The sequence below is a fragment of the Lytechinus pictus genome, chromosome 2 (genome assembly GCF_037042905.1).
Source record: "Lytechinus pictus isolate F3 Inbred chromosome 2, Lp3.0, whole genome shotgun sequence".
Taxonomy (NCBI): domain Eukaryota; kingdom Metazoa; phylum Echinodermata; class Echinoidea; order Temnopleuroida; family Toxopneustidae; genus Lytechinus; species Lytechinus pictus.
The window spans coordinates 24944857-24972529 of record NC_087246.1 but is presented as its reverse complement, the minus strand read 5'-3'; the positions used below and the strand labels follow the sequence as shown (position 1 = coordinate 24972529).

Genomic DNA, 27673 nt, shown 5'->3' with positions numbered 1-27673 from the left:
AAATTCTATACATGAATAAAAAAAAATGTTTATCCCGACTGAACCCTAGTATAATTCAATATTTCTTTAGAACCATAAATTTACATCAAGGAAAATGAGCAAGACATATGCGAACAGCCACCCAAAACAAATAAAAAGTCGCCCAAAATGAATTTTTTAAATATTTAGTTTGAAAAAGCACATCCTTAGCTTCAAAATAATGCATAATTTGTCAAAATTAATCAACAATATCCCACTCAAATTCTTAACTGAATGCAGAAGAAACAAAGCGAGAGCTTCAGAAAATAAGGGGAAAACAATGTTTGAAGTTTGGGTTCTCTCAAGCACGAAATGTGCACAATGTGAAATTTCAATGAATCTTCCAAGCAGTCCACACAAACTTGTGTCAATGAAGCTCTTGCATCCTGTTTTCTGATAAACTTTACAATTTGTAATTTTACAGTATAATCGAAGAATAATTGCCCCTTCAGATATCCTTATTTTTTAATTTTGGCTTTTTGAAGACCAATTTACTGTTTTGGCTTATTATAGAGAACCATCCTCGGCAACTTATTGGTGGTTTTGGGGTGGCTGGTCCCATCTTGTCTGCATTAAATGGCTCATATGAATGTTAAGTCTTTTTAAGGGAGAAATAGTTTACTTACAAAAACACAAATACAACAAAATAAACAAGCTGCAATGAATTGTCATCAATTGCTCAATTTTACACACACACTTTCTAACTTCTCAGTTGCTTTCGGCATAAATGTATAACTTGTACCATGAAAAAAAAATAAACAAGTATTTATATCCTACATTGTATCAAATATAGATCTCTGCTATGGTAATGATTGTAAAATAAAATGATCTGTCATCAGCCAGGAAATACATTTCAGATTTCAAAGGAATCCAAGACCATTTAGGGTATGTAGTAAGATAAACTGAAGGTTATTCTGCTTAAGTCGATCTTCCATAAGTAATATATTCAAAAGTTGAAGCAATTTTTTAGACCATATTATTCATAACATATGTTATATAACTTTTCAAACAGATTTATGTGGTCCCAGATGATTTGACATAGGCAGACGTACCAGAAGATGCAAGTAAAAAAAATAAATATTCTAGAGTATACTGCAAGTCCATTTGAATTTTAAACAACTCCAGATTTTTTAACATTGTTACAAGTATAATGAGGAAGTATGATTACCAAGTTTTAGAACAACTTAAGAATTTTGTACAAAGTGTTTATACTTGGCATGCACCGTTAATGCACTATAAAAATAAGATAAAATAGAAGTTATATCAGAAGACAAATATATAAGTTTTGTAACAGAGTGTACCTGGAATTCCACTTTATAAGCACCTTCTCCACTCCCATGGGAGCATTCTAATGCTCTCAATAAAGCAAATAAATTTATTTCAGTAGCTAATAACAGCCATCAATGGACATATCTGACAACATGCTTTATGAAACGCCCCCTTGGTAAAGAAACAATCATATATAGGCCTATATATTTTTTCAATCTTATGTAAAGAGTATACCATAGTGCGCTTGATTGGTGACTTTCTAGATCCATGATGTATAATACAGGCCACAGAACAGTAAATACACCATGAAAAATAAAAAGCAATATTCAGTAAACCTATAGGTCTTTGATTAATATATCTTTCTATCCTGATGATCATATAAATAAATGAATTGAATATATGAATTCTAAGCCTTACAATGGGCCTTTCTAAGGTCCATTTTCCAATAATAAAATGAAACACATCTAAGGGAAGGTTATATGATATTTCATTGAATATATATATTCACCATTACAATCCAACATACCCTGACTGTATACAGAGCTCAAGTTAATAAATAAATGATAAATAGTTAATATAAATCTACGACATTGCCAATCAAAATTATTTGAGCTGTAAAGTGAGAATCGGTAAATGATAAATATGTTATCAATGGCCTATTGAGAAACTTGTATTTCAGAAAACTTCTTCCAGTCGATAACTCCACCTCAATGAACTCAATAAATCCTAAATTAATAGAAACATGTTACATGTAGGTCTAATGATGAACATTGCCCAACTTAACATGACACCAATACATTGCTCTTGATATGTATATTGTTATCCAATATATGCACCTGTAATATTGTTAATCACTAACATCAACATAGCAAAACATATATCAGTACATCTCTATGTGTCTACACATCAAATGAAATGTAATGTTACTCCAATTGGTAAATTAAGAGATGGCGCAGGACACAATAATTTAATCAAATGAATCAATTGATTTTCACAAGATTCAAAGTTGACATACATGAACGACTCAAATATATATATATATATTAATGGTCTGTGTTTGCTTTTCAATGGTCCCTTAAACATTCTTGAAAATATGAATCTAGGGGCCGTCTTACAAAGAGTTACGATTGATCAAATCAACCTCAACTGTATGGAAATCCATTGATGTCATAATTTTGTCTACAAATAATTTGCACAATTTCCTTTGTAAACAAAGAAAAACACACTGAATTTTCAAGAAATCAATGAATGTATGAATTTAAGCATGAATTTTAGGTGTTGATGTTGCTGGCTTTCCATAGTTGTGGTTGATCAGATCAATCACAACTCTTTGTAGGACGGGGCCCTGGGTAAATGTTAAGACTGAAAATAAGCTAAAGACATGCTCAGCATGATTGTCTTAATACTGCAATATCATGTTAAACTGAGCGATGCATTTTATGTAGTGAAAATAAATAGATAGATGGATAAAAATGCAGTGTGCACTGCAGTTAAAGGCAAGGCTACAGAAGCATTTAGAACTAACAATTCACTGCTATTAAACTCCCAGGCCAGTATTCTGAAGTCGGATTTACAGTTGTGGTTTAACTATGGACAGCCAATAATGGCATAAATCTTTAGCAGTAGAATTTCAATGTATCAGCTCATTTTTCTCTCTAATCATTCCTAACTGTTTCGGAGGTACATGTATAAATAAGATAACTTTCTTCACCATTCACAAGTAAACATAGGAAACATACAATATAAGGGAAATTTTGACATTTTTGGCTTTCCATAATTTTAGCACAGAGTTAACCCTAAATCTCCCAGGGTATTTTGATTCTTGTCATTCCGGGGGGGGGGGGGGGGGGGCATTATGGCCCCCCCTTAAGATCTCAGCCGCGGATTGCGCGATCACAACTAAAATTTGCATGATGGTAGAGAATAACGTAATCTACGCAGTTGCATTGGTAAATTTCACTGAATTCATATATTTTTATTTTATATGAATTAATTATGCTAATTTATTCATGAAATCATACTTTTTGCTCTGATTCACTAAATAAAGCTCCTAGAATGCTATCTTTTGGTGAAAATATTCTTTATAGCATTCCTAACAATTGTGAATGAAAAAAAATTCTGGTACCAAGACCGATTTCTTATGTATTTTATTGTTTTTTAAATTTCTTATGTATTTCTTTGTTTTTTCGATGGAAATCGTTCCAGACTTAATGCTGATCATAAACAAGGCAAAATTAACTAAGTTTAATCAGTAAAAGTAGAAATAATGATACATTTATGAATTTTGGCTAATACACAATCTGCATTGGATTTGTACATGAAATCACGTTTATGAGCAATTTGGGGTCTGACATGCACTTACATAATGTTGCGTAATGTCGTAACCGTGTACCCGGCCGTCACAAATTTGGACTCAAATTTGCGCGAGACTTGAAAGTAAAAAGTCAGTGAGCGGCGAGGTTAAAAAATTTTGTGCAGCAGATATATCGCGAAAATTGTCGAGGGGGGGCCATTATGCCCCCCCCCCCCCCCCCCCCGGGAGAATTAGGGTTAAACCATGGTCTAAGTTAAACCTGACTTCAGAATATGGGCCTCAGAGTTTCAGTTTTAATATTTCATGGTTTGGAAAAACTAAGGCAGAACAGGCACACAATACATGGAATAGGCAATCAAAACATTAATTCAATCGTATTATATCACATATACACAAACAATGCCGGTAATGTTGCCAAATTAAATGCCTTGTGGCACAAAAGGTTATTTCTTCACATATCAATGATAACAAAGACGATTATGATGATGATAATAATTATAATAACAGTAACAATAATAACAATAATAAAAACAATATAAATGAAAATTCTTGTCCAACAGGACCAGAATACCTACCTATCTCCAACCTATAAGTATTATGCTGAGCACCTTTACTAGAAGAAAGAGGTTCCATTTTCCGTTCAGTCTTTAGTATGACTTGGCCAGAATTTGAACCCGCAGCTGTTCATGAAACTGGTGCTCGAACCATTGAGCCACTCAGCATTCAGTATAGAATTATTGCTTCTATAAAATGGCAAACTAAGTTTGGAAGCACACAAATACATATGAACCATGTCATAATAACTCTTATATAAAGGCAACATGAACACTTCAATGGCAAAGCAAACTAAATATTTACATCATGTGTTATATCAAGGAAAAGAAAACATCCTGCTATTGCTATCATTTCTCACATTTAAATATAATACAAACTCAAACAGCCATGTTTGCAAACATTTATAACAAACACAATTTCAGTATCAATGAATAATAATTGAAGGACAAGTCCACCCCAACAAAAAGTTTATTTGAATAAAAAGAGAAAAATCCAACAAGCATAACACTGAAAATTTCATCAAAATCGGATGTAAAGTAAGAAAGTTATGACATTTTAAAGTTTCCCTTAATTTCACAAGACAGTTATATGCACATCCTAGTCGGTATGCAAATGAGTCGACTGATGACGTCATCCACTCACTATATCTTTTGTATTTTATTATATGAAATATTCTCATTTTTTCCTCATTGTCAAGTGAAACAACGATGCTTCCTCCCTGAACATGTGGAATTAGTATTGTTTAATACTATATGGTTCTGTCAAGTTGGTCCCTATTGTCAAATTCGTAAAAAATGAAATATTGTATAATTCAAACAATAAAAAACAAAAGAAATAGTGAGTGAGGGACATCATCGACTGTCTCATTTGCATGTCACTGAGTTGTGCATATCACTGTTTTTTAAAAAATAAGCGAAACTTTAAAATGTCATAACATTCTTATTTAACATCAGATTTTGATGAAATTTTCAGTGTTACGCTAGTTTGATTTTTCTCTATTCCTGTGGTGGACTTGACCTTTAATAAATGCTGTAATGTCAATAAGCAGGCATCTATAAACATGCACACCATCATCTAAAGGAATCTATGAAAACTTGTGTACACATTGGACCTTTGAATAAATTAAAATTTGGTAAAAAGAAGAGTCTGCATTTCAACTATACCAGATAATATGACAAGTCATGTTGAATAAAAGTAAATGAAGACTCAAATACAGTTTGGTTTTGTTTAATTTGACATGACATTAAATAAAGGCCATCCAACAGAATTGATTGTGGTCAACAAAGATAGCAGAAGGGAAATATACTTTAGTGACTGAATAATACCTTCATACTAAATGGAATTATATATTGCACACAACTTTTCCATTTAAACACAATGGTAAAAAACTAGAAATATTCAATCAGTTCTTAGCTTTTACAGCCACATACTTTAGTGACAAATAATATGAAAACAGATCTTGTGCTATCACAAGGCATCATGGGAGTTAATTCCCCAGTCAGTCTACCAGCAATATGCTACGCATAATTCATTACCATGTAATACTGGATAAAAACGTTATCTATTTCATATTTACCATAGATTGTGGTCCAGTGGGGATTCGATTATACAGTATATTCGAAAAGAATTTCGATATGCAGCACATCACATTATGGAGCATATCTACAGGGAATTTTTTCATGACTACAATCTCTCATACAATGTTCATATCCTCTATATCATAAAAGTAAAAGCATGACACCATGGAAAATCAATAAAACAAGTTAAAGATCTTTGCACAATTGACTTCATACAATTTCCCTATTACAAAGCAGCAATACTGGTCACACTTTGCCACCATCAAATGAACTATAATATACTTTAATAAATTCCTGTATCATCAATACTCTTTGAATATTCTTGATTTTCTGGTCAGCTGCTCATTCATGTCTCCTCTACGGTGTTGATGACACCACCTCTATAATGCCGGGTACAGAAGTCTTTGATCCGTTGACAAGCTTCCTCCGTCTTCTCTTCTGGAACACTCAACACAACTCGGAAGAAGTTTGGATAATCAAAACACTGTAAGGAATGAAGACAGGTTGAGATGAAAATCATTAATAGAACAGTGACATCTTCCTTCTGAAGCAAACAGACAAACTTCAGAATTCTGACATCCTATTTTTTCTCAGAAATGTTGAAACACAAGATATTTTACTTCCAGATGGAGAAGAATGGGAGGAAAAGAAGTAGCGGCAAGCCCAAAATAATGTTTGAAATAGGTTAAAAAATTATGGGAGAACAGTACACCTATAATTCTTGATCCTTTTAGCACTGTACAATAGAGAGATATCAGTTGTGTTTCAGGTTTTTCAGGATTCAAGTATTGTATATTTCTATACAATAGGTATAAAATTTCATGAATTACAGAAAAGAGAAAATGATGAGAATGCACAGCTTCTTCTATAACTAGAAGTAACTATCACACTAGGAATAAAGCTTGGATTTGAGAAGAATATTAGATGGAGAAATTGAAAACATGAGGTAACTTACTTTTCCTGGCAGGCAGAAAACCGACTGTTCTGACATCAGAGATTGAACAAACTCCATATCATCCGTGAAGCCCTCAAATTTATCTATCTCAAGTCCACACTGAAAAAAAAGGGAAAATTCAATTTTACACCATAGAAGAGTTTTATAGAACAAACTAGAAATATCACTGACAGGGATAGTGCTCTAAGACAACGTCCTCATGAAAAAAAACAAAAAACATAGTTACAGAAATGAAAATAACATTTCCCCTGATTTATTGCCTTAAAGGGCAAGTTCATCCTGAAGAAAAGTTTGTTGCAAAAATAGCAGAAAAAATAATAAAAAATATTGGTGAAGGTTTGAGGAAAATCCATTAAAGATTAAGAAAGTTATTAGAATTTAAAATTTTGGATATGTGACGTCATAAACAAGCAGCTGCCCCTCAAGTTATGTAATATAAAATGCATACATTACAATATTTGAACTTCCCCTTTTAATAATGTCGTCGCCACTACAATCTAGTACCATACCTCTTTACACTATTAAGATCTAGATGGGTCCTAAGTTCAATGAGTACTGGGTAAAAAATTGTGGAAGTAATTTGATCTGCAAGTTTTGCAACAGAGTGACCAACCACCAACCATTCTTCAATAAGCTGGTTCTAATATGCTTCATTGGACTTTGTGTGGCTGGGGGGGGGGGGGTATTAATAAAGTGAGTATATCAAAGTCATAACTGTGATACAGATGTAATAATATGCAACTCACCGCTTTTGAAATGAAAAAACAAGATACTCTAAACAAATAATTTTTATCCATTTTGTATTGTATCGTAATTAGGATTTATGAAAGATATTTTGCAACTTAAGAAAGAAATGTTGACAATTTCAGGGCAAATCAGCTGTCTCCCTATGTATATGTACGGTATCTTTATTGTAATCTATGACATCAAGTCATTAACCCTTTGCCAACTGGAGTGAGATAATCTCTATAAAAAGCTGATGGGGAATTACAGAATGCAGTAGTCAACAACTTACCATGAGATACATAGCTCCATTGGGCATGATGGGTTTCAAGCCTGGTGTTGAATCCAAGAATTTAAAACATATTTCAGCATTCGTCTGATGAGAACAAATAAAAATACATAGAAAAGTATGAAGAATCAGGTCTCTATTTTAAGAGGTTGATTGTTTTTTGGGCAATCAAAATGTAAGATTTCTAATTGTGAACATTTGAAGCAAATTCAAATAAACATAACTGTACATATATAACACAATTCTAATGATCAGATTGAATCATACTACCTAATATATGTAACACCCCTTCAGAATTAGTGGGGGATATTGCGTGAAGTATGAAGAATTAGATCTCTATTTCAAGAGGTTAATTGTTTTTTGGCAATCAAAATGTAACATTTCTAAATGTGTACATTTGAAGCAAATGCAAATAAACATAACTGTACATATATAACACAATTCTAATGATCAGATTGAATCATACTACCTAATATATGTAACACCCCTTCAGAATTAGTGGGGGATATTGCGTGAAGTATGAAGAATTAGATCTCTATTTCAAGAGGTTAATTGTTTTTTGGCAATCAAAATGTAACATTTCTAAATGTGTACATTTGAAGCAAATGCAAATAAACATAACTGTACATATATAACACAATTCTAATGATCAGATTGAATCATACTAACTAATATATGTAACAACCCTTGAAAATTAGTGGGGGCTATTGCATGATGCTGAACGGGAAGGTACCTTGCAAAAGTGTCATGATCAATGCAGCCTGCTGGATGTATGATAGCGGGCAGTTTGAATTGGGAGGAAAGAGACATACCTTCAATACATCCATAGTGTTCTCATGGAAGCTGTTTGATGTCTTCTCAAAGATGGCTGGAAGAGCACTCTGTATCAGTGTGCAGGGTCCAAGAATCTTGGTAGACAATCTGAAGAGTCCCAACCGAACCTGCCACAAGATAAATATCACAGTCATAAAAGTATAGGCTTCACTGAAAAGCATATTAGAATTTTAGCTCTATGGCCCATATTCCGAAATCAGGTTTAATCTAAACTTTGGTCTAAAGTTGTGATTTAAGTATGGATAGCTAACTGTGACATAAATCTCTAGCAATAGAGATTCAATGTATCGGCTCATTTGACTGAAATATTTCTTATTAATTGCCTGGGAAGGATTGATAAGAACACTAAAGAATAAAGAAAGAGCAAAGTAAACATAAGAAACATACTATGTAAATTGAATTTGAACGCTTTCGGCTTCCCATAATTTTACTACAGAGTTAGACCACATGGGCAAAGTTAGATCTGACTTCAGGGCCCCGTCTTACAAAGAGTTACGATTGATCCAATCAATCTCAAGTATATGGAAATCCATCAATGTCATAATTTTTTCTTTAGGAAATTTGCTCAATGTCCTTTGAAAACAAAGAGAAGCATACTGAATTGTCAAGAAAACAGTGAATGTATGAATATACATAATTTCTAGAAAATAATTTGAAAAAAACATGTATTTTAGATGTTGACATTGCTGGCTTTCCATAGTTATGATTGATCGGATCAATTGTAACTCTTTGTATGACGGAGCACAGAATACAGACCAATGTGATCTATGAACAGTTATCCATCCCTTCTATCCAAACTGAATACAATATATAATGACTTTCATACTTTATTGTACAATAACAAGGCTTACATTTCTTGTATTTTTACTTACTATACATGATTTCTCCAAAAGATACTAGTCATTCAGACCTGTGCCTTTATTGAATTGTGCAACCTTGTGTCTCAACGTATTGTAAATGTGTGTAAATAAGCACCCCTTGCAGTACTTTGTCGAGAATCATAGCATAAAGCCCGGCGCACACTATGCGATTCGTTGCGATGCGAATTTCAAAGAAATTGTTATAACATTTGAGATGAACATTTAAGCCGATAAATTCTTAGCGATCAGAGTTCAGAATAGTAGTAAGGACTACTGACATTATAATTCAGTCTTGTTTGAGCCTCCCTGTAGGAACAAAAGCATATTCCATTTCAAATCGTAATGACGTCATCATCGGCTGCGACTTGAAACTGACTTGGACTTTACTCCGACCACAGGGCTTGTTGCAAAGCAAAGAAGTATAAAAAGTTTACTTCTTGGATCCTTCACATTTAAAGCAAAATGTGATTTTTTAGAAAATCGCGTCGCATCGGATCGCATAGTGTGTGCTGGCCTTTATGGAATAAATGGTAGGATCGAAGTACCATTGTGACAGTAACATCATTTTTTTTACCGCCGTTGACCATAACGACTTACCTCTTCTTCAAATGCTCCGACTGGATCATGGATAAGAATCCAGCCAAGACGCCATCCTGGACAGAGATATCTGAATCATTAAAAAATTAGACCATGTCAGTTTACAATCAAAACCAAAGATACATGAGAAACCCCGAGTGTAGCTATTAAAATGACAAAGTTGGTATAAAAAGACATGGCACACAAAGACAGTTATGAAAATCTCATTTGGCATATCATATTCTAGTCATTCATTCTGTCACACCATGGATAGCTTTGCAAAACAACCGTTAGGATGGGGATTAACTTATATCAAAGCTAAAATAAAAACAATTACAGAGAAAAGTGAAAGTTGTCTGGGAGGTAATTGTTTCAAGGGTATACAGTTGTGCTCAAAAGTTAGTGAATCCCACTTATAAAAAACATGGCAGAACTTGAAAACACTTTAAATTTGTTCATTTTCTGGTGGGGTTCGTTAACTTTTGAGCACCACTGTATATACATGTATTCAGTAAAGGTGAGGAGTGGAGAGTACCTTTTAGCCAGTCCTCCACATGTAAGCACGGGAACATTAGAAGCCAATGATGCCACTGAATAGAAGGTATGGCCAGAGAATACCATATCGGCATACACCTCATCAGATACAATAGGAAGATGGTGCTTCGATGCAACTGAAAAGAAGACAAGAACATTATGCTATGGATCATTGTGGCCCAGTATATAAGTCTTCTGACTTTGAAACAGAGGGTTGTGGGTTCAAATCCCAGCCATAGCATAAATTTCTTCAACAAGAAACTTATCAACATTGTGCTGCACTCAACCCAGGTGAGGTAAATTGGTATCTGGCAGGAATTTATTCCTTGAAATGCCACCATGCTTATAAAGGCTGCAGGGCCAAACCCAGGGTAATACTATCCAAGTCCTCTAGGGACTTCATATCATGTGATGTGCGCTACACAAAAACTATGAATTATCATTATTAATACAAATACTGAGTGATGAATTTTGGTTACACTAGCTAAAATAGCATTATTTAGAGTCATAAAAGCATGCAAACTGCTCTGTTGAATGTAGTCTTGTTTGCAGTAGTTGATATTAGGGCCAAATGATATGAAAATGATGATGTGATATCATAATATTGACATTTCATTGAATGCAGGGTAGAAAAAATAATATTTATATTTTTAATATTTATACATATATTTTTTAATGTTTCAGACAGCAAAATCATCTCAATAGGCATGTTTATTAAGTTAATAATCCATGAGATAATGCATACAAAGTTTTTTTTTAATACATCATACAAGGCATGCCATATAGTTTATTAGGAATTACATTGGCAAATGTGACATCTATAAAATAGCTTTACACATTATTATGAACCAAAAACTATGACAGTGTCAGAGTCCTTGGTTTTAAAATACCTGCTGTGCAATTCCTAAATAACATCCTCAATATCCATATGAATTATGAAAACATTCCATTATTTAGAGAAGCTTCACAATAAAACTTATAATCTGTATGATTTTGGGATAGAGCAATTCATGAAGATATGAAGAGAACGTAATGAAAATTACCAGCTGAACAATGCAATTACTTGTGCAAATGAGTAAAATTTTAAAAATGAAATCCTTACTTTTAATGACGTCTTGAATGTGTTCCTTAGAGAAGACTGATCCACATGGATTGGATGGGTTGTTAACCACGATACAAGCCGTCTTCTCATCAATCTGAGATTCTAAGTTCTCAAGATCAATCTCCCATGACTTACAGGGCTGGAAAAATGAAAATGATAATAATGATGATTTTTGTATAACTCATTTCAGACCAGTAAGGACTCTCAATGCATTTTACAAACATAATATTAACAACAAGTGGAATGCCTCTGGCGGTCTCACCTGCATCACGCGATTCTATATAGCAGCAGTGCTGACTTTGAAAACTACTATAACTCGCACAAGATGTTCAGTGATACTTGGTTACTCTTATGTCCACGTTTTATGAACTAGACCAATACACTTACAGAGATATAATGGTAATTCAACAAATACCCCCAAGGTGGCCAAAGTTCATTGACCTTACATGACCTTTGACCTTGATCATGTGACCTGAAACTCGCACAGGATGTTCAGTGATACTTGATTACTCTTATGTCCAAGTTTCACGAGTCTGATCCATAAACTTTCAAAGTAATGATGGTAATTCAACATATACCCCCATTATGGCCAAAGTTCATTGACCTTTGACCTTGGTCATGTGACCTAAAATGCGCACAGGATGTTCAGTGATACTTGATTACTCTTATGTCCAAGTTTTATGAACTAGGTCCATATATTTTCTAAGTTATGATGACATTTCAAAAACTTAACCTTAGGTTAAGATTTTGATGTTGATTCCCCCAACATGGTCTAAGTTCATTGACCCTAAATGACCTTTGACCTTGGTCATGTGACATGAAACTCAGGCAGGATGTTCAGTAATACTTGATTAACCTTATGGCCAAGTTTCATGAACTAGGTCCATATACTTTCTAAGTTATGCTGTCATTTCAAAAACTTAACCTTCGGTTAAGATTTGGTGTTGACGCCGCCGCCGCCGTCGCCGTCGGAAAAGCGGCGCCTATAGTCTCACTCTGCTATGCAGGTGAGACAAAAATAGACCTGTACAAAGTCATGTACATTATAAATTGAAAATTGGAAATAGCTTAATTTTACACTTATAAAACAATAACATTAATTATGGTTAACCTAGAAGTAATCAAAAGTTTTATTCAAGAGATACACTGTAAGTCTTAAAGGGGAATCCAACCCAAATAAAAACTTGTTTTATAAGGAAAAGAAAAATCAGACAAGTTGATAGGTGAAAGTTTGAACAATATTGGACAAACAACAAGAAAGTTATGATTTTTTAAAAGTTGTAAATATTGGTAATCACTATATCCATGGAGACTTCAAATTGGCCGCATATGGGATGTCATAGTGATGTAAGGCAAGGACTACTCTTCCATGTACTCCAATACATATTATGGCTAAAATGTCATTTTTCCCAAAAGTGTTATTTCAAATTGTATTTTTCTTTCATGAGGACATAAAACAATATACTACCTGGGCTATATTTAGATTACTGCCCCAGGGGAATGGGTACTTAGGAGAAAACCACAAATCCCTGATAATAAAGTACATGGCCTATGGGAAAGTTGTCCTTGCCCCTTGTCATAATTTACTTACTCAGTTGCCAATTTGAAATCTACATAGTATTAGTGATCTCAATTTTAAAGCAGCTATAACTTTGTTATTGCTTGTCCGATTTCTTTCAAACTTTCACCATTCTGTTTAATTTATTTTTCTCCTTCCCAACACAACATTTTATGGCAAGGGCTGGATTCCCCTTTAAGTTTGGTGTAAAAATTTCATAATTATTTTGTGATCAAAGAGTGCTAGGGAGAGAATACCAGAGGGTTGGGCCACTATACACGTTGGTGAGGGACTTGCGTAGTAATATTAATGTTCAGATAACAAAGTATTACTAACTGACAGTAGCACATTATTAAATGGCTCTCCAAGCAAGGGATGTATATCAGATTGAACTGTAGAGAGAGTTTCCAATTTACTACTTGTAATTATCATAGATACCCTGATTTTGCAAAATTTTTAATGTGAGAATAATAGTCTCATATACATTATTGAATCTGTACTAAAAACTATTTTCTGGCTTAAAATAGGCATTTCCGGGGTAATGATATGCAGTTCTTAGAAACATTTAAGCGCAATATACAAATGTTGCATAGCACTTTGAAACATAAATTTTGTATAAGCACTACATATATTGCATGTTATTTTCATTATCATTACCACATTCTCCCCACCCCCTCTTCTGCCCTTTCATTTGTAAGAAAACTAACATCCCACAATCCTTTTTAAATTATCATATCACATGGCATTACCATGCCCTGCCATTTGATTTGCTTTTTTTAGTTCTACAATGCACAAACCATTTTTAATATCAAGGCAGGTATTTTATTACCATGCACATCCTCTGATTAAAAAAAATGCAGGTACTTTTAAATAAGAGAATTCTGACTGAATTATTGGCTCAACATTCGTTATTCTTTAATTTGTACTTCATATGACTAGAACTTTTGCAATTTTTGAATTTTTAAATCTCTTTTTATCGCTCATTCTGTTACTAATTGCCATAAGCAAAAACGAGGAGATATATATATAGAGAGAGGGGTATCAAATACCAAACAGTGATATTCTTTCTCACTAAACAGCCTAAAAAGTTTGTTAAGAGGGGGGAGGGGGACCATCCACCTGCATTGCATATACATGTAGTTTACAATGATTTTTATTTACACTACTGAGAAGGGTATCAGAGATCAAATCACCCCAAAGTAGCATAACCCTGAAAATATGTGCAGAGTTGGTCTATTAAACCGAACTATATATAGGTTCACGTTTCAATGGGAACTCGGTTTGATTTCGCCAGAACCACTGCACCAAAAAGATATCAAACAAAGACTCCAAATGATTTAATTAAAAAAAATGCAAAGGAAAACGCAAACTGGTTAACTTCAAAGAAAACATAAACTGGATTAATTCAAAGAAATTCCTCAACTCATATTGAAAATTTCACACGATATCAAATGGGCTGACACGGCATTTACTCCTGCGACAATTGCTCCGGGCTTAATTTTGACTAAGATGTAGGGTTAGGGTTGCAATAGGGTTTTATGTTAGACTTCGGGGAGGGTATAGTGTTAAACCCGGGGTTGAAGTTGGCAGTTCCATTAGTGTATGGAATTTATCAAATTACCATCAAATGTAAAAGCTAAAAGCTAATACAGGATTCTCACATCTCTTACTTAAATTCATTGGCCTCTAAAGTTTAACTTTGCTCCTAGCCCTCATAAGGTGCTATAGCTTAGCGCTACGCTACTTTATCCTAATTTCATACCCAAATTATACATTGGATTTCCAGTACGATTATCATAATTTTAGTAAGTGTGAAACAAATAATCTATTTAAATCAAAATGGTATCAACTCAAAGCTCAACATACTTACGGCTCCAACCAGATAATGCATCATCTCTCCAGAGCTAGGAGGGTGCTCACTGTATATATCAAAGCACAAGTTAACAGCCTTCTTGCACTAAATGAAAGTCAAATAGAACATTTTCTATCATTATCTTTAAATACTTACCAATAGTTCATAGTGTTTGTACTCAATATCATAGCTTCCAGAGAGGGTGGTATAGAGTGCAAAGCCTGGTCTTGGGACCAGAATGTTCTGACCTGCATCAGCTAATACTCCAATAGCTAGGTCTATAGCACCTGAACATCCACAAGACAGGATCACATCCTGAAGTCATAAAAAATACAATGTTTAAGTCAGGAAATAAATTTTGTGCATGATTAAAGTTTTCTTCAGCTTAATTTGTTTGGGGTCTCATTCAGTGTCCCAAAAGTAATAAAACCATGTAAGAGTAATTATGCAATGATAAGTGACAGAAAATGAAAATTGAAATAAAAAGAACCAGTAAATCAATCAAAAATATCAAACAATTAGTTTATTTATCCTTCAACTTATTTCCTAATCACACACACCTCCATTCCATCTACAATATCCTTCCATCCCTCCTTCAATCTAACCACAATCAATCCATCCACTCATCCATCTATCAGCCTAACCTCTACTTAATTCATCCACCTGTCCATCCATCCAATTTTCTGACCATCACTTTCTAAATGAATAATATGAAGGAAAGATAAATACTCTCCACAGATTCACTAACCTCAGAGGTAAGAGGGGCATCAGGATGTGAATATTGCTTGGCTACTGCAGCACGAGCTTCAACATAACCTATAAAATAAACATGCAAATGGTTTCTAAATAAAAAATAGCAAATGGAATTTTGGTGTAACTGTGTGACTTAACCAAACGACACTTTCCAGTCTTATGTTTGAGTGTCTGTTGACTTTGATGTATTTTTTAATTTCCAACTTTGAGTAATATTCAATTGGCCACCTGTTAAACTGACTAAGAGATATGGATGATACACTATCTTTCTATTCAACAGGTGATAAATGATACAGAATAGGCATGACTGAAGTGCATGTTTTTTTGCAGCAAATGTGCTTTTGTACTTTTAAGTTCCCGAATATTTACATTAATATTAATATTGAATAAAATACTCAAGGCATGACCACAATCAGCACAACTATGAATTTCTTGTTCATATTTCATTATTATGTACAGGTAATCTAACTTTTATATATTTTGGTAAATCCCCCAAAGGGCATGGTCACTGTATAGACCAAGCCACTATTCCAGTTTATTGCAACAATGATTTATTGTATGACTATATCCTTTAACTGTTACTAGTACATGTGAATGATACCCCCAAAAAAAAAAATTATTGGATGTATAATTTGCAATTTAAAATGAAACATGATTTTGGTCAGGATTCCAACCAAAATAAAAACATCTGTGTATTTTCTGTTTGGTAAAAAAACAATTTCAACCTTGAAATGGATTGAAAATTCAAGACAGATCTTTGTTTCTAGCTTTCTGAAAATAATCTCAAATAACAAACATTAAATTCCACAAAGAATCTAATGAAAAAACTCTAAATAATTTCTGTTTTGTATTAGATGAAAACGTTAATCACCTTTTAGGTGTGAGGTATAAAATTGATTACATCATGTTCTTACCCACAGAAGGACTGTAGCCATTATTCTTTCCCGATTTTAGTGATACATTCACAGCATCTACAACATCTTCACTAGGATCTAGATTACCAAACTTGGTTGGATCACCTACAAGGAAAACAGAATCATACCATTACAAGGTGATAAATTATATTTTAGTTTATCAAGAGGATGTAAAGGCAAGTCACCCCAACAAAAAGTTGATTTGAATAAAAAGGGAAAAAACAAAAAAGTTTAATGCTGAAAATGTTATTAAAACTGGATGTGAAATTAGAAAGTTATAACATATCAACATTTTGCTACACAATATTTCACAAAACAGTAATATAATTAGAATTGTAAGAGCAATTACCGGTACATTCATTTATTTAGTTATTTCCTCTGTAAGGATATTCATAGCATAAAATGATTAAGAATATTCCAGAATGTCTCAGTTAAGCTTTATTAAGCACTATATTTAATGAGAAAGAGTAAATTTTGTTATTTCTGGAATGTACAAAGATACACAATAGAGACTCCTAGTGGTAGTGGAAATGGACAATAGGATGGATAATGTTCTTTTTAAAGACAATCCCAGAAGCATCCCCCATTCCTCAAACTAAACCCAAGCAAAAGGCAATGAAGACACTGCTGCTAGATTCCAACAAACTAAGGATAAGGAAGTTCTACAGCTCAAAGCTACATGTAAGGAGGAGCAAATTGAGGAGCTAAAGTCGAAACATGAACAACTCATGCAAGAGAATAAAGAATTGAAGAAAAAACTGACCAAAGCAACTTAAAAAGGGAAGAAATTTGCTCTTATGCCTGTTCTGACATCATCATATCAGATCAGAACTCAGAGTTTCACACCCGACTTTATGTCAGAGCATAGTTTATTTCCAACTGGAATGCAACATTTATTCGCCATCAATGAACTGTTTGCAGTTACTTTGAGAGAGGAATTCTCAGTTCTCATCGAGATCATCAACCTGTTTTAATGAACGCTTTTCAACCAATGGATTGCTGAAATTGACTGTTAATCATCATCAACATCATCTTCAGAGACATTTCAACTTGTTACAGTGACTCTTGTTATTCATTGTGCTTCAACATCAATTTCATCATCGCCATCATTGTGAACTTCAATTTAAGGAATCTTCGCCAACCAACTTGGATTTTATCTGGATTTAATACAGAACTATCATAACTTTGAATTGCACATCGAACTCTTCAAGAGATGTAAGATCATTATTTATTTTTGTTTTGTTTAATGTATGATTGATCTATTTCCTGTAATAAAAAAGGAAATCGAATTGAAAACTAAATTTTCATTGTTATTTGTTGCAGTATCGCAACACAGTAAATATATCTTACTCAGTAAATTATGCAAATGGGGGGGGGGTGATGTCATCCATTCACAATTCATTTTGTATTCTATTACAAAAATATGAGATATACCAACTTTCTTTCATTACATTGTGAAACAATCTTTAAATCCTTCTTGAACATTTACATGTTTTCTTGCCACTGCTATATAAACATATTGTCATTTGATTAAGAGTCTCAGTCATTGTCAAATCTACAAAAAGTAAACATTGAATGGAGATACAACAGGAAACTTATGCAGATTTTGAGCATGCATATCATTTATCATTCTATTTTAAAGATTAAAAAAAAAATTATTTTGCTTTTTCATGATGTCACATATCATTTTTATGTGCAACAACAGTCAACAACAGTGTTAAAAAAGTGCAAATGGGGCAAACAGTCTGACAAGTGAAAACAGAAATAATTCCATTGCAAAACTTTCCACTAGGTAGTATGCAAGTATTAGGCAGCGTAGTAGGTGCATGTGGGCATAACTGATTGCACATGTACATGCTACCAATCCAGATAACAGTATTTTCATTTGACACAGAACATATTGATTTCCAAACCATCTGTCAACAGTCTAACTTTGTTTTCATCTCCCTTGTGTGGATGAACACATTATGAATCTCTTTATGATCTATGAATCACCTTTCCTGATCTAGATATTATATGCTTCCTGTCAAGCTGTCACAGTATGAGTATTCCTACTTCACAGGTGCCTAAATTAACAGTTTTTGCTTTTATAAATACAAGTTCAGAAAAATGCATGCAAAAGTACCATATTCCCTATGCATAACATTCTTCTGGTTAAAATGCATATTGATTCAGGTCAAACTGACAGATAAATTGTGTAGACATGATTTTCAAGTGGAATTGAAATGCGGATAAAAAAATAGAAGCAAGTACAGATTGTACAAAAATAGATAAATCATGAACTTAGAGCGTGGGTGTAAACTTTTGTAAACAAAAGTTTGGAATGGGGGGAAGCAAGTTAAGTGGTTGCTTTAACTTTGAAGGTCTGAAATTTTCAAGTTTTGAGAAAAATCATAGCATTTCATATATATATTTCCTGTCTCTCTGAAGTTTTTATATGCTTTACAGTTGATATGAATTGCAAAAAATAATAATAATAAAAGTAATGTGCTGTTTGAAAAATGTTTGGGAATGAAAACCTCACACAAGGCCACAACCTTCCACTTTTTCACAGCAGACTGGAATGCAATATACTATGTGTATTTTCATTGTCTATTAAACACATGGGAACTACCAGCACAAACTGTTGGTTGTACTAATATGGACCAGATGGAAACTCATTGGTAACATACTGGTAGCTAAAAAAACAACTGCATCATAACAAACAGGGACCGTGCTACACGGGGGTAGGGGGATGACTACCCCTTCTATATTTCAAGTAGTAAAAAAAAGGAACAAATAGCTTTAAAAAGAAAGAAGAGTATATGAAAAGAGAGGTCTGGGTCATGTCACTCAATAGAAATGACATCACCTTTGGGTAGTCTTTGCCCCCCCCCTCCCCCCCTTCTCAAAACATCCTGCTGCTACCTGATCACAAAGTGAACAAACAATTTAAAGAGGTTTTTTATCTATCTAGGTTCAAGAACTTCTCATTTCTCAAAATATTTTCAATAAGCACAAACAAGGACAAACATATAGTAAATGGCATAATTGTGGAAAAAAATCACATAGAAAAAATGTTAAGAAATAGAAGGATTATAATTTTCTAAACCTTATAATATAATCGTTAAAAACAATGAATGTGATGATGCCAGTTTGAAATGGAAAACTCCTTCAAGATATAGCATACAGTATCCAACAAAAGTAAACCTGATATAACTTACCTATTGATAGAGCGATGATATCCTTATCCGGGTTAGGTTCCAGTTTCATACCATCAACGATACCACGGATTGGATTGATGGTGCGTAGAGAAGCGTCTGATGCTCTGACCTGCCATCTTGGTTTTTTATGGTAGCCGTTCTCCATTCCTTCTGACTAGGGCAGATAACTCACTATGAAGGCAGTCAGAAAAGCTTAGTGGTAATAACATGAGCTTGTATTCAGAACCTCTTGGTAATCTGTACCATTCCATATCTTTCGAAGTATTATTAGCATGGATTACAAAATGGTAAAAGATAATTGATGACCATGGTTACTGTACCAATTCTATGAATATGATGAAGAAACACCATGGTATTACCACAGCGATCCTGGTTTACAAACGGTTTAATTATAAATTTGATGGTCATTGTAGCTGGTTGTTGTGCTTGCCAGCACAGACCATGGAAATCATGACTTTTCTTTTTAAAGCCATCATAGAAAACATTACAAGAGAGGGACATATTGGAAGTGAATAAAACAGATCAATCATCCATCCATACCTATTTTAATTGTAATATCCTTGATGTTTAAGGACTCAGGAGTTGGGGGAAAAATACTTTTTGGGCTGCTCCTTGGGGTAGATTGGTCTCCACAATATGAATAGATTATCTGTTAGGAAGAAGAATGAGATACATATTTTCAGTTCATAATTTAAGCACTCTATCATAATGTGCCAAAATAAATTGTTACTTCACTTTCATAGTTTCATTGTTTGTTATATTGCCAGACTTGGACCAAATACCCAATCAAAATGCATATATACATATACTGTACATTGGCAACTATGAAAACTCAGTGTTGAAATTCTATTTAGTTTCTCAGATTCAATGTTCCAAGATCTGTTTAAACAAATCTTTAAACTACATAGATAACAAACATCTGCTAAATGCATGTTACTTACTGTAACTTGTGTACATGTAATACCAACATACAGTATGCTCACTATGTTCAGGCAGGCAACTAGCAGACACAGACAGTTTGCAAATTGTGAAGTCAGCATAAAAAAGAGCTCTTGTTCCCTTTCTTTGGCATACAATACAACCTAGTACTGTTCTACAACCAATAATAAAGGATATCTGGTATTGACTGGCAATACATTCTTTGAGACATGAGTTGTCTAATCAATAACGTTCTGTCTGACTAAAGAATAACTCAACTACTTGTAGCTTACACACTGCAAGACATGCAAAATTTTGCAAATGCGCAATTTTATTTACATTGTATAATTTTGCATAAAGACAAGTTTTGAAACATCAAAGTACAATTATCTACCTTTGATAACAATGTTCAACACAACAACAGTAGAGCATGCCAGATTGACAACAAACCATCAACATTGATACATGGCACAAAAACAGCTGCGTCCATAAAAAAATGAACAACATATGTCCACAGAACAGATTATTCTCTGCAGGTGCAGCAAAAAAAAGTACTCAGCATAATAATGCAATGCCTATTTGCTTCTCATGAAGCTGTGCCAAACTGCAATAAATCATACATTTATAGAAAGGTGTAACTTTTGCTATAAATAACAAACTGTATGCTGCTGCAATGTTTAGAGCAAGGCCACTTTTCTATCTACATAATAGGTTAGGGGGCACATTTCTTCAGTACAGCACAAAAGGGAGAATTTCAATAAAAGGACATAAATATAATATCGCAAGGCCAATATCCTAACAAGACAATAAGAAACAAAAAGTAAAACCAACCAAAGAAATACATTATTAAGAATTTAAAAAACATTAATACATATATGTAAGAAAATATTTTGATCCAATTTGCATTTGATCAGAAACCCAGAGTCTCAAAATGAAAAAGAATAGCAGTGCAAGCGCTTTAGAAAATAGATTTATGACCAAATTTTAATTTCATGCATAAAGTAGGCCTAATCAATTCATATAAAATGAAGTATAGGCCTATAGATAAATGGATGTAACCATGTACATGATGTAACTTTCTACCATCATGAAATTTTTGTTGTAACCATGACCTGTGGCCAAGTTGTCACAGAAAGTTGTCTAAACTTTCTTGTGAATATATACTTGAGTGGTATCCAACTGTTGGTGTAAATGCCCACCCCCAGGGACTCAGTTTTAAGCGAGAGCCGAGAGTGATCACTCCTTAATTCATTACAGGTAGAGTGATTTATCGCTTGCCTAAGCAAATTGGATTTTCTGTGATGTAAAATGATAAATGCAGAATGCAGGAAAACTAAATGTAGAAATCAAGCAAAATCATGCACTTTTGTACTATTTGTACAACATTAATCTCTATTCTGACATGTAGAATAAGTGCTCCCCTAACACTCCCCTTAAAAGTTTTATGAGAGCTTTTTATTGCTCTCCTGATAATCATAAAACTGAGTCCCTGAACCCCCCTTTGAAATCCAACTAACACACCAAGAGAGTATCACACCCTAATTTCACTACATTATTTTCCAGCTGGTTACATGTGTGTACACAAAAATTTAATTGTCATTAGTCAAGTATTGCCCCCTACCCCTTACCCGTCAATTTTTTTTAGGGGGTACCTAACAGAATGGAGGTGGAATGCTGTGTTTACTACTTGCACAATAAACTGTGCTTAGTGCATGCCCAATAATACCAAATAAAAAATAAAAAATCTCGACATCAATTTACTGTAGGATGGACATTCGGGTCCTAAATTAATCCGGACACCTTCAAAATCTGAAATGAACAAAAGTACCAGCAATCACAGCTTCTAGGTACTCTTCTGACTAATGATATTATCATTATCAAACACATATTTCTTATGTGTTTTGTGAATACTGCTTATAAACTTAACAAATTGTTTAATCTGATTAGACATAAAATCTCGACATTATGGTAAAATCTCCTGGCATGGTCCCTGTCTATGAAATTTTAAATATATAGTATGTATATATACCTGTATACTATCCTGAGGCAAATCTCAAAAATCACATATGGATGTTTAGACCAGGGGAGCGTTTCATGAAAGGACTTGTCGGACGTTTTATCCGACAAGTCCTCTTTTATCCGACAATTACCATATGTAGTAACAGTGCCTCACAGCCAATCAAAATCAAGGAAAGATGTCAGATCTGACGACTTGTCGGACAAAATTCTTGATGAAACGCTCCCCAGGAGGCCCACACCCAAGGTATCAAATTTTGATAGTTTACAGAAGTAACCATCAAAGTTTCTGTAAAATGATAATTATATGCTTTTTATAATGATTCCAAACATCATCAAAATATAGTGTGACATAAATTGTTCTAATCTATACGGTACTGAAACATGATTTGACAAATTCAATGCATAAATTAGAGATAGAATTTATCAAACAGTTGAGAAGGGTCTGAAAACGACGAATACGAGTCCAGTTATGGATGGCCTGACGTGGCAGAATCTTTATCGATTCAATTATTTTACTATATTCAAAATGAATGGTTTTGTGGCATTTTACCAACAGTTTTTATAGTTTCTGTGCATTACAATTATTATTGAATTATCTATCCCTCTTGTTTTGCAATGTAATTTCAACTCCTATGATTGATTACATGATATCATAATTTTCAAATTTCTAGGCACTTTTGTCTTTTGCATGTTGGAGTCTACCCACATGATGCCACTACGTCATTACGAAAGAAGTTATGTAAGGTTCAGAGGTGTCATAAATTAACGGTTAGCGGACATGTAGCTCACTATCTCTGAAGTTAGACTTATGATGGTGTTAAGAAACGGGCTCCATATCACTAACAGATTTCACTTCAATTTTTTCAACTCTGGTCCTTCATCCATTCAGACAGTCTATTTACTGGTATCCACTCAATACGCTACCCCATCCCCACTTATTCAAACTCATCTTATTTCACTTAATTCACAGCAGATTTTAAAATGTGAAGGAGTATGAAATAAAATAATACATTTAGGCATGCATTGCAAGGATATTAGAAAAAAAAAAATCAAATTTGTTTTAATGCTTTAAATTCAGATCATGTGTGAAGTCTAGGTATTGCATTAACCCAATATGTTTCCATCCATTCCGCCACCAATCACTCTCACACATTTAATATCTAAATGTTTTGAAACTTGGGGCTATGAAAGAGTTAATTATATTTACTTTAAAATGACTCAGCTTATCTACCATCAAAACTGGACCAGGTACTACAAAGATATTTAAGCATAACATCACAGAATTTTGGTCAGATGAAATTATTATCCCTCATCCTTACTTTCCCCGTCTGTGCCCCCCGGGGGGGGGGGGGGGGGGCATTTCCATTGATGAGTGGATACCATGCGTGACCAAAGAAACATGTGAAAAGGATCTATTTTCGAGATACATGTAGGACAAGTTACATATGTAGCGTAATAAGGATGTCAAAAACGCTAAAATAATGAGAAAAAAAAAGGTATTTCCCTAGGAAAGCTTCGTGTCCAATTTGCTAGGGTATAAAAAGACTAAAATACTTTATAAAGGATGTACTTTTCGCGCCAACACTATGTGTTTTGGGTACTGTGGGAGATGGGGTGGTCCCGAGAAACTTACTCATTGTTAATTTGCTTCTCTGATGTAATTTTAATTCAAATGTGCATACACATACTAGAAAAGGGATTGCTGCTTAATATGCTGGGGCTGTTAAACTATTGCTGTACTTGTTTAGGGCTCAAAGTAAGGGAATATTTGTCAAGGGTACCGTTTTTTCCACTACTTGTTAAAGGTCTAGTCCACCCCAGCAAAATGTTGATTTGAATAAGTAGAGAAAAATCAAACTAGCATATTAACACTGAAACTGTTTTGTGAAATTAAGCGAAACTTTAAAATGTCATAACTTTCTTATTTTACATCCAATTTTGATGAAATTTTCAGTGTTATGCTTGTTTGATTTTTCTCTTTTTAATTCAATTCAATTTTTTGTCGGGGTGGTCTTGTCCTTTAAGGGTAGGGCTTCACATACCAATACTTGTTAAGGGGTGCATTTTTAGAACATGGAAAATACTTGTTTAGGGTGCTTTTAAGGGAGTGTTGTGGCCCAGTGGATTAGTCTCCGGACTTTTAAACAGAGGGTCGTGGCTTCGAATCCCAGCCATGGCGTAATTTCCTTCGGCAAGGAATTTATATCCACATTGTGCTGCACTCGACCCAGGTGAGGTGAATGGGTACCCGGTAGGATTTATTCCTTGAACGCTTTAGCGCCTATTAATATGGCAGCTCAGCTACAGCCGGGGTACTAATATGATACCAAGTATCAAAGCGCAGTTGAGTATATGTAGTACTGTGCTATATAAATGGACATATTATATTATTATTATATTTTCAAAACCACATGGTCATGCGTGGTATCCATTCATCAATGGAAGTGTCTCTCCCCCCTCCCGGGTCTGTGCTCAAGTGCAGGTGTAGGAGGGAGCACATATTTGCCTTGTTTCTCTTTGATCATTTCATATATTTCTCTTTCAAAAACATTTTATCAGAAGTGAAAAATAATTGATGTTATTCAACCATCCACCAATGGAAAGCTATGTATAGTCACGTATTGTATTACCGGACACTTTTATGATTCCGCGCGTATTACTGCGTTCTAAAACAAATTCGTACCGTAAGACTTCCGCAATTCAATTTTACAGAGCAATACATAGAACAAGATTGCAAAAACAAGGCGAAAAATCCAACTTTTACCTAATTATCTCTAAAAATGACAGAAAATGCTTAAAATATCATATAAAAAATTATAACATAGTTTTGTATTAACAATTGATGTATTTTCTAACGGAAATATGGGCCTGATTTGCCGAATTTCAATCTCGTCCACTCCTTCGATCGAATGATGAGGTGTGGTGTATTGTGGGTGATCGTCGATGGCTAGTTCTCAAGGTACCCGTGCGCGAGGTTTACCGTGAGTAGAGCCGTCAATCGGCAGCGCATCGATAGAACTTGATGAGCGTCACGATACGAACGCGAGCATATTATTATTGGAAAGTGCCATGGAACATGCAGCTAACAAGACAAAATAAAATAAGTTATCAAACACAAATTTATTACCAACATCTGCTCAGATTCGATATAAAAAAAGCAAATAATACTTAGAATTTACTCATGATATGATATAAGAAGAAAAAAATCACACAAATTTGCTCTTACATCATTATAATCAAGGATATCTTTACCCGTCCGGCGCGCGTCCGGAATCATGATGTAATTTGTCGCGCACGAAAATAATTGTTTTTCGTGGAGGGGTATGCGGCAACTGCGATGCAAAGAAAATGGTTGGTAAATATAAAATAATTTTATCATATTCATAATTTTCATAATATTTGGAATAGCAAGTGTGATTTCTTCTTGATTGTATTTCCTCTAGTTGTCATTTTTAAAGCACTGAAATAAAGGTGTCCGGCAATAGGATACACTGCCATACATGTAAAGCTACAAATCCGTTTTATTCATCTCTCTATTTTCAAATCTGCACACTATGCCAGTTTCATGCATTTTCCAGCTTACCAGCTGAGTATTTACATGTACTTTAAAAACATTTGAATAAGTGATGTGGAGGTAGAGATTTGATCAAAAAACAAAGACACAACAAGTATTACTAGTACAAGGCTACAAAGTACAAACAAGCCAAATTAAAAAAAGATTATTCCTGTCTATGTCTTTGATGGATCATTCAATGTTGATTATAGACAGGAATAACCGTCGTTTCTGGGGATTTCCTTAACAATTTCTGACATTTCACTATAATCATGTATTGGTGAGTGCATGGATGGAGCCAACGTAGTTCAGCGGAACAACCAAAATACAGTCTTACAGAGACTGAAGCTTTTTTGGTCTATGTTGATTATACTTATAGAACATCCAGTGAAGTAAAAATAAGTATACCCAGTTGTTGTGTGTCCGGACAGGTTTTGTGTCCGGACGATCAATTTTAGAAAGTAATTTGGAAAAATTTACAAGCGAAGTTTCATCAATTTTTAGTTCAAAATGTTAGGAAATATTAGAGAGAACAAAATTGAAGATGATTATAACTATTGAATTCATATTTTTAGTGTAATCCAAAGACAAAAAAGAAGGCTTCAAAAATATAAAGTGTCCGGACACCCGATCCCCCATCCTAATACTATTACTAAGTAATAAGCAAGGTAGATCTGATTAGTTATCAATTATTAGTCAGTTTTTAGTTTTTTCAGTGACAGTATGCGACATCAATGCAATGCAAACATGGATGGACTGACCGGCGGTGCAGCAGTCATCACACGGGTTGCTCATCGTATACAGTACCGTACCGGTACCTACCGGTATTTCTGCATGAGTAGGTCTAAATCGTCCGATGCTTTCATTCAACCTAACCACTAAACCAGACAATCGTACCATGACCATGTCAGCAATATTGTTATTTCAAGATTAATCAATTAACGCCAACACAAACAAGCTGATCATTCATTGGGTGACATCATCATGACATTTCAAACATAAAAGCTATTTCAAGTAAAATCTTACCAGTTGTCTTTACAAGCTTCTTAGTTTGATTGATCTCTCATTCTCAAATTCCGCCGGTACAAGATGCCGGTACTGCATGCACGTCGCCGAGAAAACACACACAGTCACAGCTATCTGAATGCAGATAACTACGCAACGTGATTGCGTATGCGTAGTGCATACGTCATTGGCCGAAAGGGGCTCGTCGGCTATGGGGAGTGTGATTGGTCATTATTTGTGGGCGCTGGCCGAGAGCCAGACGATTCTATTACTTATGACCTTTTCCAACCTC

The 27673-nt window shown here is 34.3% G+C and overlaps 1 protein-coding gene across 1 annotated transcript; it reads right to left on the bottom strand.

Annotated features, from left to right (window-relative positions):
- Positions 1-3130: 3130 nt before the first annotated feature.
- LOC135157636 (tyrosine aminotransferase-like) lies at positions 3131-27545 on the bottom strand. Its single transcript, XM_064113994.1, has 13 exons — positions 27403-27545; positions 20427-20535; positions 19887-20057; positions 16684-16788; positions 15765-15832; positions 15173-15331; positions 11607-11745; positions 10506-10641; positions 9992-10061; positions 8513-8641; positions 7704-7787; positions 6689-6787; positions 3131-6217 (listed from the first exon to the last, which is right to left on the bottom strand). The coding sequence occupies exons 3-13, from the start codon at positions 20029-20031 to the stop codon at positions 6080-6082; spliced, it is 1272 nt and encodes a 423-aa protein (XP_063970064.1). The 5' UTR covers positions 20032-20057; positions 20427-20535; positions 27403-27545; the 3' UTR covers positions 3131-6079.
- Between the last annotated feature and the right edge of the window lie 128 nt (positions 27546-27673).